We start from the raw sequence: 15,169 nt of genomic DNA, 5'->3' as shown, positions 1-15,169 counted from the left end.
GTTTATTTGGTGGAAAGATGGAGTAATATTTAACTCTTGAAAAGTTGTGCGTCCTATTATTTTTATTCAATTTGCACATTCTCCTTAATCTTTGCTCTAAATTCTTAAACTATAGTCATTTTCATTTTTTCCCTCAATCTTTGAACTTCCTACAAAAAACCCCCAAGTATTGATTTTTCCTAATTTTCCCATGACGGGTTTTTCGGCCAAATCTGAAGTCGGAATTTTCCTATATTGGCGTTATTCACTTAATACATGGCAATATGTGGCGCCAACGTGTTCTATTAATGTCAAATCACCCTATACGACGTCGTTTTGCCTTGGGAAGTTTTAAAAGGAGGTAAGAATATGAACGGTCACCTCTCATTGCAAAGACAATACGCATAAGAGAAGTGAGGAAGTTAAATCGAAGCTGCGTGTTTCTGGGTGATCGGAGGCGACGTTCGAAGGGTTTAGAGACGGTCGAAATACAGTAATGGCATAAACGTGTGTCCTCGACGTCAAAATCACGACAGTCGACGACAGTCGGTCGAAACACAGTAATGGCAGAAAGATGTGTCCTCAATACTTCAATTTCTTCCTCTGCCATATCTCTTTCACGTCAGAACGGATTGGCCGGCATCCTCGACGTCAAAATCACGGCAGTCAACGAGCATTTACACATCTTCTCTTGATTTCTCCCCAAATCGTATTTTGTGGTTGAGCTGGCGAAAGAGCGATTCAACCCCATCAATAGCTGCGAATTCTTCAGTTAAAGTAAAAACATAAGAAATTTTCTTCACTCCTTGCAAGATTTCGCCGAATTTGTGAGATTTATTGAATGAGGGTTGACGTCGTTTTTGCCCTAATTTTAATTGAAGAAGAACAACCAAAAAACGACGTCGTTTATGTACAATAGATACTATGTTGTTTTATTAAGTTTTCGGCGTGTCCACGTCAGTTAATTCGATTCCACGTGTGATCGAATTTGGCCGAAAAACCCGTCATGGGAAAATTAAGAAAAATCAATAGTTGGGGTTTTTTTGTGGAAAGTTCAAAAATTGAGGGAAAAAACTAAAAACGACTATAGTTTAAGGATTTAGAGCGAATTAACCCAATAATAAATATAGGCATATTAGGAAATTACTTGTAAAATTTTTTTTCCAATGATTTTTTAAATCCTTGTGCATAATTCAATCAACCTATATAATTGGGACAAATGAAGTATATTGAAAAAATTATGAATTGTATAATATACATCAAAAAATAAAAGTTCTAAAAACTTTTATTTGCATTATGCCTAAAAAAATTTAGAAAATCTTTCTTACATAGTAGAAACCTAAAATAAAAAATAAATGGATATTTTGATGGAAATTTTAAATAGCTAATAATGATCGTTGATATAAATATGTTGTTGAGTAAGATATCGATCATTGATTTGACTCACATACAATTATAAAAAGTCACCTATATTTCAACAATTATAGTATTAGTGAAATCTATCTTATATAAGTTTAAATTATCTTAAATATTAGTACTAATTTTATTATAGTTGTATAAATGAAAGCAAAGAATACCTTAGATAACACTAACATTTTAATCTGTGTTTAAATATGCAAATTCATTGACCATATCCACAGCAAGATCTCTATGGATAAAACCAAGATCTCTATGGATAAAACAAAGATTTTATAGGATATATACATTTGTTAATAACCCAAGAATATTCCATCAGTTGTTCGGAATATACAAAATGCTGCCAATCCTTATCCAATATTTAGAACAAAAAAATAAAACTATATAGATTTATTTATCCAAGAAGGATCATAAATTCGTATGAGAGAAACCAATTTATTATTTATCCATAAACCAAATGAGTTCCCATTTCCCCTTGCAAACCATTTTCATTTCGAGCTGCAGAAATAAAAACGGGTCACATATACACATAAACCCTAAAATAAAGAAGAATAAAAAGAAACCTAAGCTCTAAAATATCGTGTTATCTTAATTCTAAACCTTCCATACACAAACGGATAACGAAAGCAAACGAATTCTCCCGCATAAGGAAAAAATATTCTACCAAAAACGGAAACGCATTACAACCATGCCTTAAAAACTCCAAACCCTAAACATGGAAACATTGTCTGAATCTACTTATAAAATGTGATAGATCCATCCATCCCCTCCCTACCTCAACACCAACAACCATCTCAGTTCTTCCAAGAATTTCGATGGATTCCTCAGACAGTGAAACCCGACACATCCTGATGTTCCCGTGGCTGGCGCACGGTCACATCTCCCCATATCTGGAGCTAGCGAAGCGCCTCAGCAAGCGCAACTTCGTGGTCCACCTCTGCTCCACATCCGCCAACTTCAAATCCATCGCCAACACTATGAGTGAGAAGCACGCCGCTTCCATCCACCTCGTCGAGCTCCGCCTCCCCACCTTATTCCTCAACCGCTCCCTCCACACCACCAACGGCCTCCCGCCGGAGCTCATGCCCAGGCTCAAGAAGACGCTCGACCAGGCCGCCCCCGAGCTCTGCCGTGTACTCGCCGCCCTCAGCCCCGACCTCCTCGTCTACGACTTCCTCCAGCCATGGGCGCCCCTCGCAGCCGCCGCGCACGGCGTCCCCGCGGTGGAGTTCATCACCAGCAGCGCCACCATGATGGCCTACTTGTTCCACTTCTTCGCCAAGCCCCACGCAGCCTTCCCCTTCGACGAGATTTACTACCGCAAATACGAGGAGCCCCACCGCGACAAGCTGCTCCAAGGGAATGCTATGGTGAGGAGGAACGCCTTCGACGGTGTCGACCGCTCGTCCGACATCGTTTTGATCAAGGGTTTTAGGGAAATTGAGTCCAAGTATAGTGACTATTTGTTTGATTTGTTGGGGAAGAAAGTTGTGGCTGTTGGTGCTCTAGTTCAAGAACCTAGTAGTGTTAGCCATGAATTAGAAGAGGACTCGACTTTGATTGAATGGCTAGACAAAAAGGGGAAAAGGTCTACTATTTTTGTCTCGTTTGGGAGTGAGTACTTTCTTACAAGGGAGGACATGTTGGAGCTTGCCCATGGTTTGGAGCTTTCCAACTTCAACTTCATATGGGTGGTTAGGTTTCCAAAAGGGAAGGATGTGGTTCTAGAAGATTCATTGCCGCTAGGGTTTCTTGCGAGGGTTGGGGGCAGGGGTTTGGTGGTGGAGGGGTGGGCCCCACAGGCTAAGATCTTGGGGCATGAGAGCATTGGTGGTTTTGTGAGCCATTGTGGTTGTAGTTCAATGATGGAGAGCATGAAATTTGGTGTGCCTATTATAGCCATGCCTATGCACCTTGACCAACCACTCAATGCTAGGTTGGTTGAGCAAATTGGTGTGGGTGTGGAGGTGGTGAGGAACGACCTTGGGATGCTGGAGAGGAAGACGGTCGCGGCGGTGATACGCCGTGTTGTGGCGGAGGAGGGCGGGGAGGGGGTGAGGAGGAGTGCTAGGTGCATGAGCGAGAAGCTCGAAGCTAAAGGGGATCAAGAGATCGAGGAGGTTGTGCAGGAGTTTGTGAAGCTTTGCAAGAAGAAGAGTACCAATGGCTTTCATTGAACTATTTATTTGTTTTGGATATAGGGTTTGATGATTTCTTGTTGGTCTCCCTTTATATATTGTTGGGTAAGATTATTTGTGAGCAGATGCCGCTGCGCATATTTCGTTTTGTGTTTTAGAATAGTTTTGTTATTCATGCCGCTGCATGCGTTTTGAATTGCAGTTGGTATTGTTTTTAGCCATCCATAATTAATGAATTGCAGATGGTGAATGAAACTTGTGTTTAGTATAAGACTTGTCTTTTATTTTGTGACAATGATAATGCCTTATTAATATTTTACGGAAATTAAAAAAAATATACTATATTTTTTGCGCTTTTCTTTTTTACTTGAATCAAAACATCAATTAATATTTTTATAGGAGAATAGAATCATATGTTTATATATATATATGCATATATACAGTCAAGGATTGATTCTCTTATATACTTTTGTACACTTTAATCGATATAAATCTCAAAATTGTGCATTGTAATGGCAGTACATATGTAATAATCAATCTAATTAAGTTTATTATTTTTCTGTTTCCGAAAAAATATTGTAAGCTTATAATTATTTTTTAAATGTAACTTACGATAAGTGTCATTAGTAGATACAAAAATTAAGTTTAATATATATGAATACAGATAATCTTTGCCACTTAAAAAGATTTAATATAATTATGTAAATACATATATTCGATCAATCGATCTATAAGTTCTTCTTAAATTTACATACAGATTTTGCATTCGGAATAGGTTGTCGAAGTACGCGATGAAAATTGGTGTAACTTGATCAAATAAGATCTTAATTATTTAGAATATATTAAATTAAAATCTTTTTAACCTTTTAATTAATTTCCTTTAAAATAATCATTTATATTAAATCGTACCATCTTATTGTAAATTTACAAACTATATTACTTGAAATTTTTACATAGATTCGTTGAGAAGGCCAATTTCACAACCTAATTAATTATATTTACAAGACTCGTTGCTACGTATACGTACCTACCAAACATATATAGATATTACATATATACGAATTGTTTAGAATATTTTAAAAAAACCATAGCAAATGGAAAGAATAAGTTCCATATGGAGTACCATTTATTAACAAACGAACGGCTTGCAGATAATGCATATGTTTTATGAGTCGATATCCTGTGGGACTAGGTTCATCATCGAGATCGATTCTCACCAGAGCATATAAATAAAATATATTCGTTATTTTACAAATCTTGAACATTTGTCAAATATCGATTATTATTTTTTATTACAGACCCATCCGACCTGCGCCCCAGCTCTAATTTGACCCATCTCTGAATGAGGTTGGTCTCACCTATATATGTTTTTGTGATGTTTTATATAGAGAATGGTTATTATATAAATTATATTTTATGGTATAAAGTAAATATATATATTATGAATATATAATATATTAAAAAAAGATAATTTTTAAGTTGAAATTAATTCTAATCAATTTCAAAATTGAGTGACAGTTTTGTGATTATTATAAAACTGAAGGTTAATTTATTTGTAAACTTTATTTCTTTTTTCTTTGTTTTTTTATGTCTTTTCTAATATTATACTGAAGAAATTAAATGAAAATTATTTTTTTATTTTTAAATTAATTCTCTCTCGTTTGAGATCCGATTTTCGATCCGCTTATGCCCACGAACTCAAATTGAAATGAACTTCAACTTTTATTTAGATCATTTTTCTAAATTAAGCTTCAGTATTCCTGAAAATTCATTCAAACAATAAGAATGTAACAAATTCTCGACAATAAACCAATATACACTCAAATTAACCATCAAATACACAATTTTCTATAAATTTCACATCATATTGACCTTAAAAAACATAGAATTATGTGCACTCATGAGACGCACTAAAAACTAGACAAGTGGCAGAGGCCTTCCAAGGTAAAATGGGTAGAATTGGAATATAAAAAAATCAAATTAAAAATAATTTAGATATAAAAATTAATCTGAAATTTGTTTTCTTATTTTACCTCTTTGTGTATTTTGACTTGGAAGGCATCTGCCACATATCGCGTTCTTAATGCGCCAATGAATAAAATGTATGGTTCAAATTTAGATTTATATATATACTACCTAAAAAGGGGTTGTACAAAATCTCGTCCTTATATGCGCTCCAATGAGATCCCCTATATGTGGTGCGATCTTAGATTAATTTGTGGGTGTTGATTTCATATATCCTATGACTGATATTTACCTAGAGAGAGAAAATTTTACCAATTTTTTAAATATTGTTATTCATCATTATATACTAGCTTATTCAATACTATATACTGTCTTATTCATTGTACTCATGGTCTCACGAAAAATAACAATCTCACTGGAGTGCACCCTCTATGAAATTGGATCAAATAAAACTCCACGTCCAAACTACAAATTCGCGTTCACTTAACCTATAAAATAATTATGCATGACCGTGACGCCCATCAGACATGAGCAAGTATTCGTCATATTGTTGCTTGGATTCGTTTGCTTACTCAGCTTCGGCGAGTTCGTTTCTCTCACATCCCAGAAAAGGAAACCGACCTGCTGATTTTATGGCAAGGAGAGGGCATCAGGTTCAGACGTTGTGTTGAAATATAAACTTGATTTTAGAAAATATTAATAAAGAAGTATCTAGAATTTAAAAGAACAAACTAGAAAAATAAAAGCTGCATGCATGTGTGAAATTAGGAAAATTGTGGAGAAATCTAGAACCTAGTAGATTAATTTAGAAAATTGTATTACATGTTTAGCTAGATTGTTCTAGCAACACTAATTAAGTCGGTTAGTAACCGACATTGCAAGCTTATATATATGCATATGATTTGTAAATTGTGGTAGTGAATGAGAAAAAACAAGTTAAAGCTTAAAAAAAAATAAAGGTGTTCCCTTTTTCTTTCATTTCCACGTCCACTCGCACAAGTGCACTTATTAATTAAACTTTCTCCAATCACACTTTCTCCAAATTAATTAATTATCTTATTGATAAATATTACTAATTTTACGATAAGTGGCTGCGTTCCGAAGGGGCGGAAGCAAACCCTAGCACAGAGGCGGCGGGTGCTAGAGTTTCACAGGAGCCGAATCCTTTAGACCCGAAACGGAAGTCGCGAGAAATAAGGGATTTGAATTTACCTAGCATTCAAATCAACAACTCACGTGATATCATCCTCCATAATGATCAGCGAGCTGTTTTCCATGATATCAACAATCAGTTCAATGCTCCGGATACTATGGTAACTGATGAATCTTCTCGATCACACATTGATGAGAGGAAGCGCAGACGCGGATCTGCGACAACTGGCACCGAATCTTCTTCTGCATCTGAGATTTTCTCTATCGGATTTACCGGGGATGTCTCTGATGCCCAAAACCTTCCATCGGCGGGCTCCGGACTCGGGGCCGGCCGGGCCCAATGAATATCATCAGTTGGAATTGCAGAGGGTTGGGCCATCCTCTTGCAATTCCTACTTTACGTGAACTAGTGAGGGTTCACAAGCCCGAAGTGATATTTTTATGTGAAACTATTGCTCATCGTACTCGCATTGAGGACATTAAAAATCAATTGAAGTTTGAGGGTTGTTTTAACGTTGATTGTTTGGGCAGGAGTGGAGGCCTCTGCATGTACTGGAACTCTTCTGCTCGTTGTACCATCCTCGGTTTTTCCCAGAACCACATTGACATGATTGTTACAGGTGTAAATGGTGATTGGCGCATCACCGGTTTCTATGGGTTTCCGGATAGAAGGCGTAGGCGGGATTCCTGGAACCTTCTCCGACGTCTTGCTACTACCTACTCTCTTCCGTGGGTTATTTTGGGTGATTTCAACGACCTCCTGGATCCTGGAGAAAAGAGAGGCCGTGTCGATCACCCAAACCATCTTATCACAGGGTTTCGTTCGGCGGTACTTGACTGTGGACTCACTGATATTCCTCTCCTTGGATATCAATTTACTTGGTCACGTGGCTTGGGGACATCCCACTTTGTTGAAGAAAGGCTGGACCGTTGCATGGCCACCAATGGTTGGAGGACTCTCTTCTCGGCGGCGACTCTTTCCCCGCTTACTGTAGCCATGTCTGATCACGTCCCGCTTCTTCTAAAATGCGCTGGAAACCCCTCTCCGACTCATGCTCGTCGTTTCAGGTTTGAAAACAAGTGGTGCCTTGAACCGGAGCTCCCCAACGTTGTTCGAGATTGCTGGCATAACCTACAAGGGATCCATATCACAGATCGTCTAATGGCCGTTTCAGAATCTATCTCTACTTGGGTTGCCCATCTCAATAGGAATGAGAAGCGTACTAAATCAAGACTCCAAAACCAGATCTCCTCTCTTCTTGGACGACGTAACTCTTATTCCATCAACAGATTGAAGAAAGCCCGTTCGGACCTTGCTGCTCTCCTCCTTAGGGAGGAAACTCACTGGCGTCAACGAGCCAAGCAACACTGGCTTCAGAAAGGAGACTGCAACACGAGATTTTTTCATGCGATGGCCTCAGCGAGACGGAAAAAGAACACCATCGGTCGACTACAACGGGATGATGGGAGCTGGGCCGAGTCTGCCGAGGATATCAATCATGTGGCTCGCCTCTATTTTGAGGGGCTTTTCGATGATTCTAACGGCGCCATGGATTTCAACCGGGTTCTTGATCGTCTGCAGCCTAATATAGATGATGCCATGAACGAGGAGTTGACCAGACCTTTCCAGATTGAAGAGTTCAAAGCTGCCGTTGCTCAGATGCACCCGGATAAGGCGACGGGGCCGGACGGTTTTAACCCAAAGTTCTACCAAAACTTCTGGAACGTGATTGGGGAAGATGTCTTCACTAGCTGCTGCACTTGGCTTGATCGAGAATCCTTCCCTCCGGGGATCAACCATACTCTTATCTCGCTTATTCCGAAAGTTGACGCTCCCTCAAACATGAAAGATCTGCGGCCGATCGCCCTTTGCAATGTTATATATAAAATCCTCTCCAAGGTTTTATGCAATCGCATCAAGAAGGTGCTCCCAAACCTCATTGATAGAGCCCAGTCGGCTTTTGTTGAAGGCAGATTGATCCAAGACAATATTTTGATCGCTTTCGAGGCTATACACTCTATGAAAAAGAAGACCCGAGGTAAACATGGCTTTTTTGCCCTCAAAATTGACATAAGCAAAGCCTATGATCGTGTTGATTGGAATTACCTTAAAGCTATTCTTACTCGTTTGGGGTTCTGTGAAAAGTGGTGTTCGTGGATGATGATGTGTATACGCTCGGTTTCTTATGATGTCTTGGTGAACGGAAACGCTATCGGTCCTATCATACCGGGAAAGAGGGCTTCGCCAGGGCGACCCTCTCTCCCCTTACCTTTTTATTTTGTGTGCAGAGGGCCTCTCAGCTATGGTTCGTCACGAGACAGCCCCGGGGTTCCCTTCATGGTATTCAGATGGGACGTGGAGGGCCGGCCATCTCTCACTTGTTATTTGCCGACGACTGCATGTTTTTTTGCCGAGCTACTGTTGAGGAGTGTAATGTTCTCCGAAGAGTACTGGGAATCTACGAAACGGCTTCGGGCCAAGCAATAAACTTCTAGAAATCCGGGATATTCTTTAGTTCGAACACGTCGGAGGGAGTTAGAAGGGAGATATCGGACATCCTTGGAGTTTCTTCGCAGCTGAACACCGGGCGCTATCTCGGGCTCCCTTCTCTCATCGGGCGAAAAAAGAAGGAGATATTCAAGTACCTCAGGGACAGGCTTTGGGACCGGATCAAGGGGTGGAATGGGAAGAAGCTTTCAAAAGCAGAGAAAGAGATTTTAATCAAGGGAGTCGCACAAGCTATACCTTCGTTTTGCATGGCTATCTTCTCTCTTCCAACGGGCTTAACTGACGAGTTAGAGCGAATGATGAACTCTTTTTGGTGGGGTAATAAGGGCGGCACGGGGAAAGGCATAAGCTGGATGAAATGGGAGAAGCTCTGTGTGGACAAGAAGCTCGGTGGGCTGGGGTTTCGAAGTCTCCAACTCCTTAATATGGCGCTGCTCGGGAAGACGGGCTGGAGGCTCATTGATGAACCGAAAGCCTTAGTTTGCAAAGTTTTGAAAGCAAAATATTTTCCACGAGGGGACTTCCTCTCGGCCAAAGTTGGACATAGCCCAAGTTATTGTTGGCGGAGCATCTGTGAGGCACAGGATCTGGTGCGACGAGGGGTTAGGTGGCGCATAGGGGATGGCACACAGGTGCGTGTTTTCGACGACCCGTGGCTACGCAAAGATGAAGATTTTAGAGTCTCCTCCAACTGCCCTCCAGAGTTCATGGGAATTAGAGTATGCGATCTTATTTCGCAAGAGACCAGATGTTGGGATCTTGATCTTATTCATCTTATTGTCAATGAGGATGATGCTCGACTCATTTCCAGCATACCTATTGTTCCATCTCCCTGCCCTGATCGGGTCATCTGGCATTTCTCAGAAAATGGCCGTTTCTCGGTGAAATCTGCTTATAAGCTAGCCAGCTCTCTTACGCTCGACGTCACTCATAAGGCGGATGGTAACTGGGCGAGTCTGTGGAAAATAAACGTACCTCCAAAGGTCAAGAACTTTCTTTGGCGCGCTGCTCGCAACAACCTTCCAACAAAAGAAAAACTCATGTCCCGGGGTGTGGAGGTGGGTGGCGAATGCTCTACATGCAGCAGAGGGCTCGAGAACTTGTGGCATACCTTCCTTAGCTGCCCTTTTGCGGAGGAATGCTGGAGAGTCAGCGGTCTTAAAGATTATATTGAGCAAGTCGCAGGCAGCAGTGAGACCTTTGAGCAAGCGTTCTTTATCATCATTGGCAGCTCGGATAAGGATCTAAAAGCTAGAGTGAGCATGATCCTTTGGCAAATTTGGAGGGACCGAAACTCTGTTGTTTGGAAGAATACCTCTCCAGTTCCGTCGCACTCGATCTCCATGGCTGCCAACTCGCGACAGGAATGGCTCGCTGCCTGGGCACAGCGCGCACGGCAGGCCCCTTCCTCCACGCCGACGATTTTATGTAAAGGGTGGCACCCCATACCGGTGGGAACTGTCCAGTGCGCCGTTGACGCTGCTTTCTTTGGTGAAAGAAATGATATGGGCATCGGTATGGCTATCCGAAACCATGAGGGAGATTTCATAATGGGTAAGGCTAAAAAGATGCCCGGATCACGTAGTGTGGACGAAGGGGAGTTGTTAGGGATAAAGGAAGCTCTCTCTTGGCTAAAAAGTTTGGGGTACTCGCGAGGTGTGGTGGTTTCCGACAGTAAGCGTGCGTGTGATGCGATCAAGTCGGGGGAGAGGAATCTATTGGAGTTGGGCGTCATTGCCTCTCTTTGCCGTGAGGAGTTGATGCTTGCACCGGATATCACCATTAAGCATGTCCGTCGGGAACAAAATGGCATTGCTCATAGTTTAGCTAAAGCCGCGAAGGATATTTCTACACACCATGTTTGGAATGAGCCCCCTCCTTTTTGTGGTGGGTCATCTCCATATACCATGTTCTTGTGCTCAATAATATATCCTTCTTTCCTCAAAAAAAAAAAAAAGAAATGGAAAAAATAAACCCATATTCTATAATGGCGTCCATTTCAAGCTTTCAACTTTGCTAGATGGTTTGCACAACCAAAATCCACAGAGGAGAATTATTCTAAACCTAAATTTAGAATTAGTTGTCTAAGCTATGCAATTGCTACATAATCTAGATACATAATTTAGAAATAAGCTTAATGCTAACAAAGAAATCAGTACGGAGCATAGTAGTAACCAGTAGGTGGCACTCCAACTCCGTTCACCGGCGGCATTCCATACTGCATCGGAGGTTGTACACCGGGAGCATAATATCCGCCCGCCCTGATCTTGGCCAAGCTAGTTATAAGTAAAAGAAGTAAAAAAATATCTACTTCCTTATATGCGTGTTTTAACGGCAATTGAAATTCGGTATAATAGAGATTTAATTTGAGTTTGAGTTTTTGTCTTTGGTGTAATTTGAGTTTCATTTCATTTCGTTGGGCTTTAAATTGGTCCAAGCCAACCTCAATTATAATGTAACAAATTAATTCGCCAGAAGCCTGCTTTTCTCTAACATTTATTTTTTGAGAGCTTACTAAAAAAATCCTCACAAACCATAGATATACAAGAATGGTATGTGAGAGACAGTGCCATAATCCTCTCCTCCTATCCTTATTCTGTCATTGAATTCTTTTGGCATCTTGAAAATATTCAGTCGTCGAAGCGTGACAATGAATCTCAAACCATTCGGAACCTTCTCCAGATTCCAGCAACTTCGGATCACCAACTTAGCAAGTCTTGGCATTGCTCCTTCTTCCACTTCCCATTTCCTTAAACCGTGCAGCTTGTGGAGATCAAGGCACTCGAGCTGCGCGAACGAGTTTGAACTGAAAATCAATGTTTCTGTCTTTCCCCCAACTTCCATTCCTTGCAACCACAGAGATTGCAACATCGGATACTTCCCCAACTCCTCCATCACCATCACGTCTTCTCCCCCAACACTGCAATACTGGATGTTCAAGTCCACTAGATTCTCGCCCATCCCTTCCTCGTAGCATGGGAAAACACCGTTGCTGTTGCAGTCCGAGACCCTCAAGCTCACCAACGAAGGACACATCAACACATTCTTGAAAAAATCCCAACTGAAATCGCATAGGGCGACCACAAGACGCGATGATGATCTGCTTCTTCTGCCGTTGCTGCTCATCATGTGCTGCGCTACAGCTGAGAGGCTATCCGCGTCGAAAACTGTGGCAGAGAGTTCCTGTAGGCTGATCAATTTAGGGATATCCTCAATGCTGCCACTGCTGCTGTAGATATCTTGTAATGCCTCGAGCTCATCCAGCCCATCTAGTCTTAGTTTCTCTCCTCCAATCACTTCCATCATGCTTGGGAGAAACAGATGCTTTAGTCTCTTCATCTTCCAAATCACATTAGGCAATTTCATACACGATGCTCGCAGATCTAAAGTCTGCAGGTATGGCATGCTGCATACAAACTTTGGCAGCTCTCTCACGCTGCTCAAACTCAAGTGTCTTAGATGGATTAGTTTACGCACCTTTCTTGGTAACTTCTCGCCCTCAAAGTCAAGTATCCTCGAACACGACGACCTCTCAACGCTATCTTCGATGCCAATTCTTTCGAAAGAAACTCCACCTTTGCACAAGGATCTAACGCTAATGGCCAATCTGCTCATGGAATTGCAGATTGATGAGTGTATATCAATGCGCTCTAGTTCTTCTTCTTGAGCTTTTGATGAGCAGAGATGATGCATTGAATCGTGAAGTCGGCACGATTCAAATTTGTGAAGTGGAGAATGAGTCTTGCCTTTCTGGACTTGAACCATAAACCTCGTAGCAAGTTGGGTTAGGTATCTCTCGGCCACGTCTCTAAGGGTCTCACTAGGCCCTTTATCTTGGATAGAAATGAAGCCTTTCGCCATCCACAGTCTATACAATCTCTCTGTTTTTATCTCCTCATCCTTAGGGAAACATGCTAAATAGAGGAAGCATGGCTTCAAGTAATATGGTAAGGCATCATAGCTCAACTCCAGCACCTGTTTTACTCTTTTGTATTCTTCAACACCTTCTCCATGCCTCAAACTCATATTTACCTTCTTCCATTCTGCTAGAAGGTTTCCTTCTTTATGGCGCAAGATCCCTCCGATGACAGAAATTGCTAGTGGTAAGCAGCCACATTTTACTACAATTTCTCTTCCAATACCTTCCAATGTTTCACCTGTCACAATACAAAATAACAAGTGATTTAAATGAGTCATAAGGCGATTGCTGGTAAGTGGGAAAAGAATATGAATTAGATCAGTTTTTTCAGATACAAGATACATATCATATCATAAAACTGAATATATATTAGTACAATAAATTAACCAATCTGGTACAAATTAAAGCATACTTAAATCAGCAACCAAGCTCATATAAAATAGACCAAATATCCAAACAACTCATACGACGTCGTTGAGACTTGAAGCAATGACCTCTTGCAAGAGAGAGACTTTAATATAACTCATACATGATTCATAAAAATTCAAAAAATAATTCAAATAACTATAACTAAGACATATGAAAAAAGGACTTTAATTGTCAACTGAGAGAAAATTAAACTAGTCTAACTAATTATGTCTAGAGTTGCCATCAACTACACAGTTCAATTATAGCTTCAAATGCATATTTCTCAAACATATTCAGCATTGCAATAGATAGAAGACATTTCAAAAGAAAAATACTTAAAATGGACAAAATTGCAGAAACTGACCTGCACCAAAATCTTGGGGAAGTGCTATTTTCCGAAGTAATTCCCACCCTTCATCTTCTCTCAAAAATCCCAACTTGTAAGGATGAATATCAGATTCTTGATCAGATACACTCTCAGAATCACGAGTGGTGAGCAACACACTACATGAATCCATCGGCAAAGCCTTCTTGATGATATCCCAATGATAATTTTCCCAGATATCATCTATCACAATCAGACCTTTCCTCTCCTTCAAAAATCTATAAATTCCTCTCACCAACTCATCACCGCTCTTGCTATTATCGATAAATTCCCAGCCCTCAAGTTGCCTCAATATCTCGCCAAACACGGCCTTAGCTCGAAACCGTCGAGTTATGCACACCCACGCTCGAGCATAACCTCGGAGGTCTCGGTGCTCGTAAATCTTTCTGGCAAGAGTAGTCTTCCCGAGGCCGCCCATCCCGTATATCTTCACGACACGTGTTTCGTCCTTCACCATCGAGGCCAACATCTCGATGTCTCTCTGCATCCCCACGAAATGATCACGCTCCACCTCGCGATGAGCAAGCATTTGTCTCGATGAGATCTCTTCTCCCAACTCTGACTCTAAGCTTCTGGTGAGGAAAGATAGTCGGGATATTATGTCCCGACTATCGTTCCTGACCTCGTGGGCGCTGTAGCACTCGCGCAATATGCAAATGTACCTCTCCAACTTCTCCTCGTTGTTGAATGCGACTCTCACGGCATATGTTTCTAGAACATTCTCGGCTTTGAAAGCTAGATCTTTGAGCTGGGCGACGTGATCCTTTAGTGTTGGAGAATTTCTCTCTTCGTCGGCTTTCATCAACAACCCATGAATTGTTTTCAGATCTCTCTTTGCTTGCTCCACTTCATCCCTCGCACCAACCAAATGCTCGATTTCTTCAACCATCAAATCGCTAAGGGTTTCGAGAAACACATTTGCAAAAGAGTCTACCATTTTTTTCTTTCTTTTTTTTGCAAATTAATCAGTGCGGGTTTTGTAAGAATTGCATTTTCTAGATAACTGTTTCGCAAAAATGCAGAGATATGAGAAGTCTTGGTCTTCTTAACCTTCCAACCTCATACAAGTCTTGGTCTTCAACGACTTTTCTTTTTTTTTTTTTTTTTTTTTTTTGGAAAATGTCTTCAATGACTTTTCAATCTTTATCTATCGCGAAACATTCTCTAATGAATAATCCCTTTACAAATAATAGGATTTAAAAAATATATATATTATATCCAATTAAGTGATTAACTATATATTTTAGGGCTCGGCAATTGGTTAATGGAACAATTGATATAAGGTTGAGAGGCGCATT

At 40.7% G+C, this 15,169-nt stretch overlaps 2 protein-coding genes across 2 annotated transcripts; one reads left to right on the top strand and one right to left on the bottom strand.

The window, feature by feature from the left end:
- Positions 1-2,072: 2,072 nt before the first annotated feature.
- Positions 2,073-3,844, top strand: LOC130991844 (beta-D-glucosyl crocetin beta-1,6-glucosyltransferase-like). The gene has a single exon (XM_057916257.1). The coding sequence runs from the start codon at positions 2,211-2,213 to the stop codon at positions 3,570-3,572; it is 1,362 nt and encodes a 453-aa protein (XP_057772240.1). The 5' UTR covers positions 2,073-2,210; the 3' UTR covers positions 3,573-3,844.
- Positions 3,845-11,609: 7,765 nt separating this feature from the next.
- On the bottom strand, positions 11,610-14,910 carry LOC130991775 (probable disease resistance protein At1g58602). Its single transcript, XM_057916166.1, has 2 exons — positions 13,851-14,910; positions 11,610-13,316 (listed from the first exon to the last, which is right to left on the bottom strand). Exons 1-2 carry the CDS (start codon positions 14,806-14,808, stop codon positions 11,686-11,688), a joined length of 2,589 nt encoding a protein of 862 aa, XP_057772149.1. The 5' UTR covers positions 14,809-14,910; the 3' UTR covers positions 11,610-11,685.
- Between the last annotated feature and the right edge of the window lie 259 nt (positions 14,911-15,169).

The sequence above is a fragment of the Salvia miltiorrhiza genome, chromosome 7 (assembly GCF_028751815.1).
Source record: "Salvia miltiorrhiza cultivar Shanhuang (shh) chromosome 7, IMPLAD_Smil_shh, whole genome shotgun sequence".
Taxonomy (NCBI): domain Eukaryota; kingdom Viridiplantae; phylum Streptophyta; class Magnoliopsida; order Lamiales; family Lamiaceae; genus Salvia; species Salvia miltiorrhiza.
This window is presented reverse-complemented; position numbering and strand designations above follow the sequence as displayed.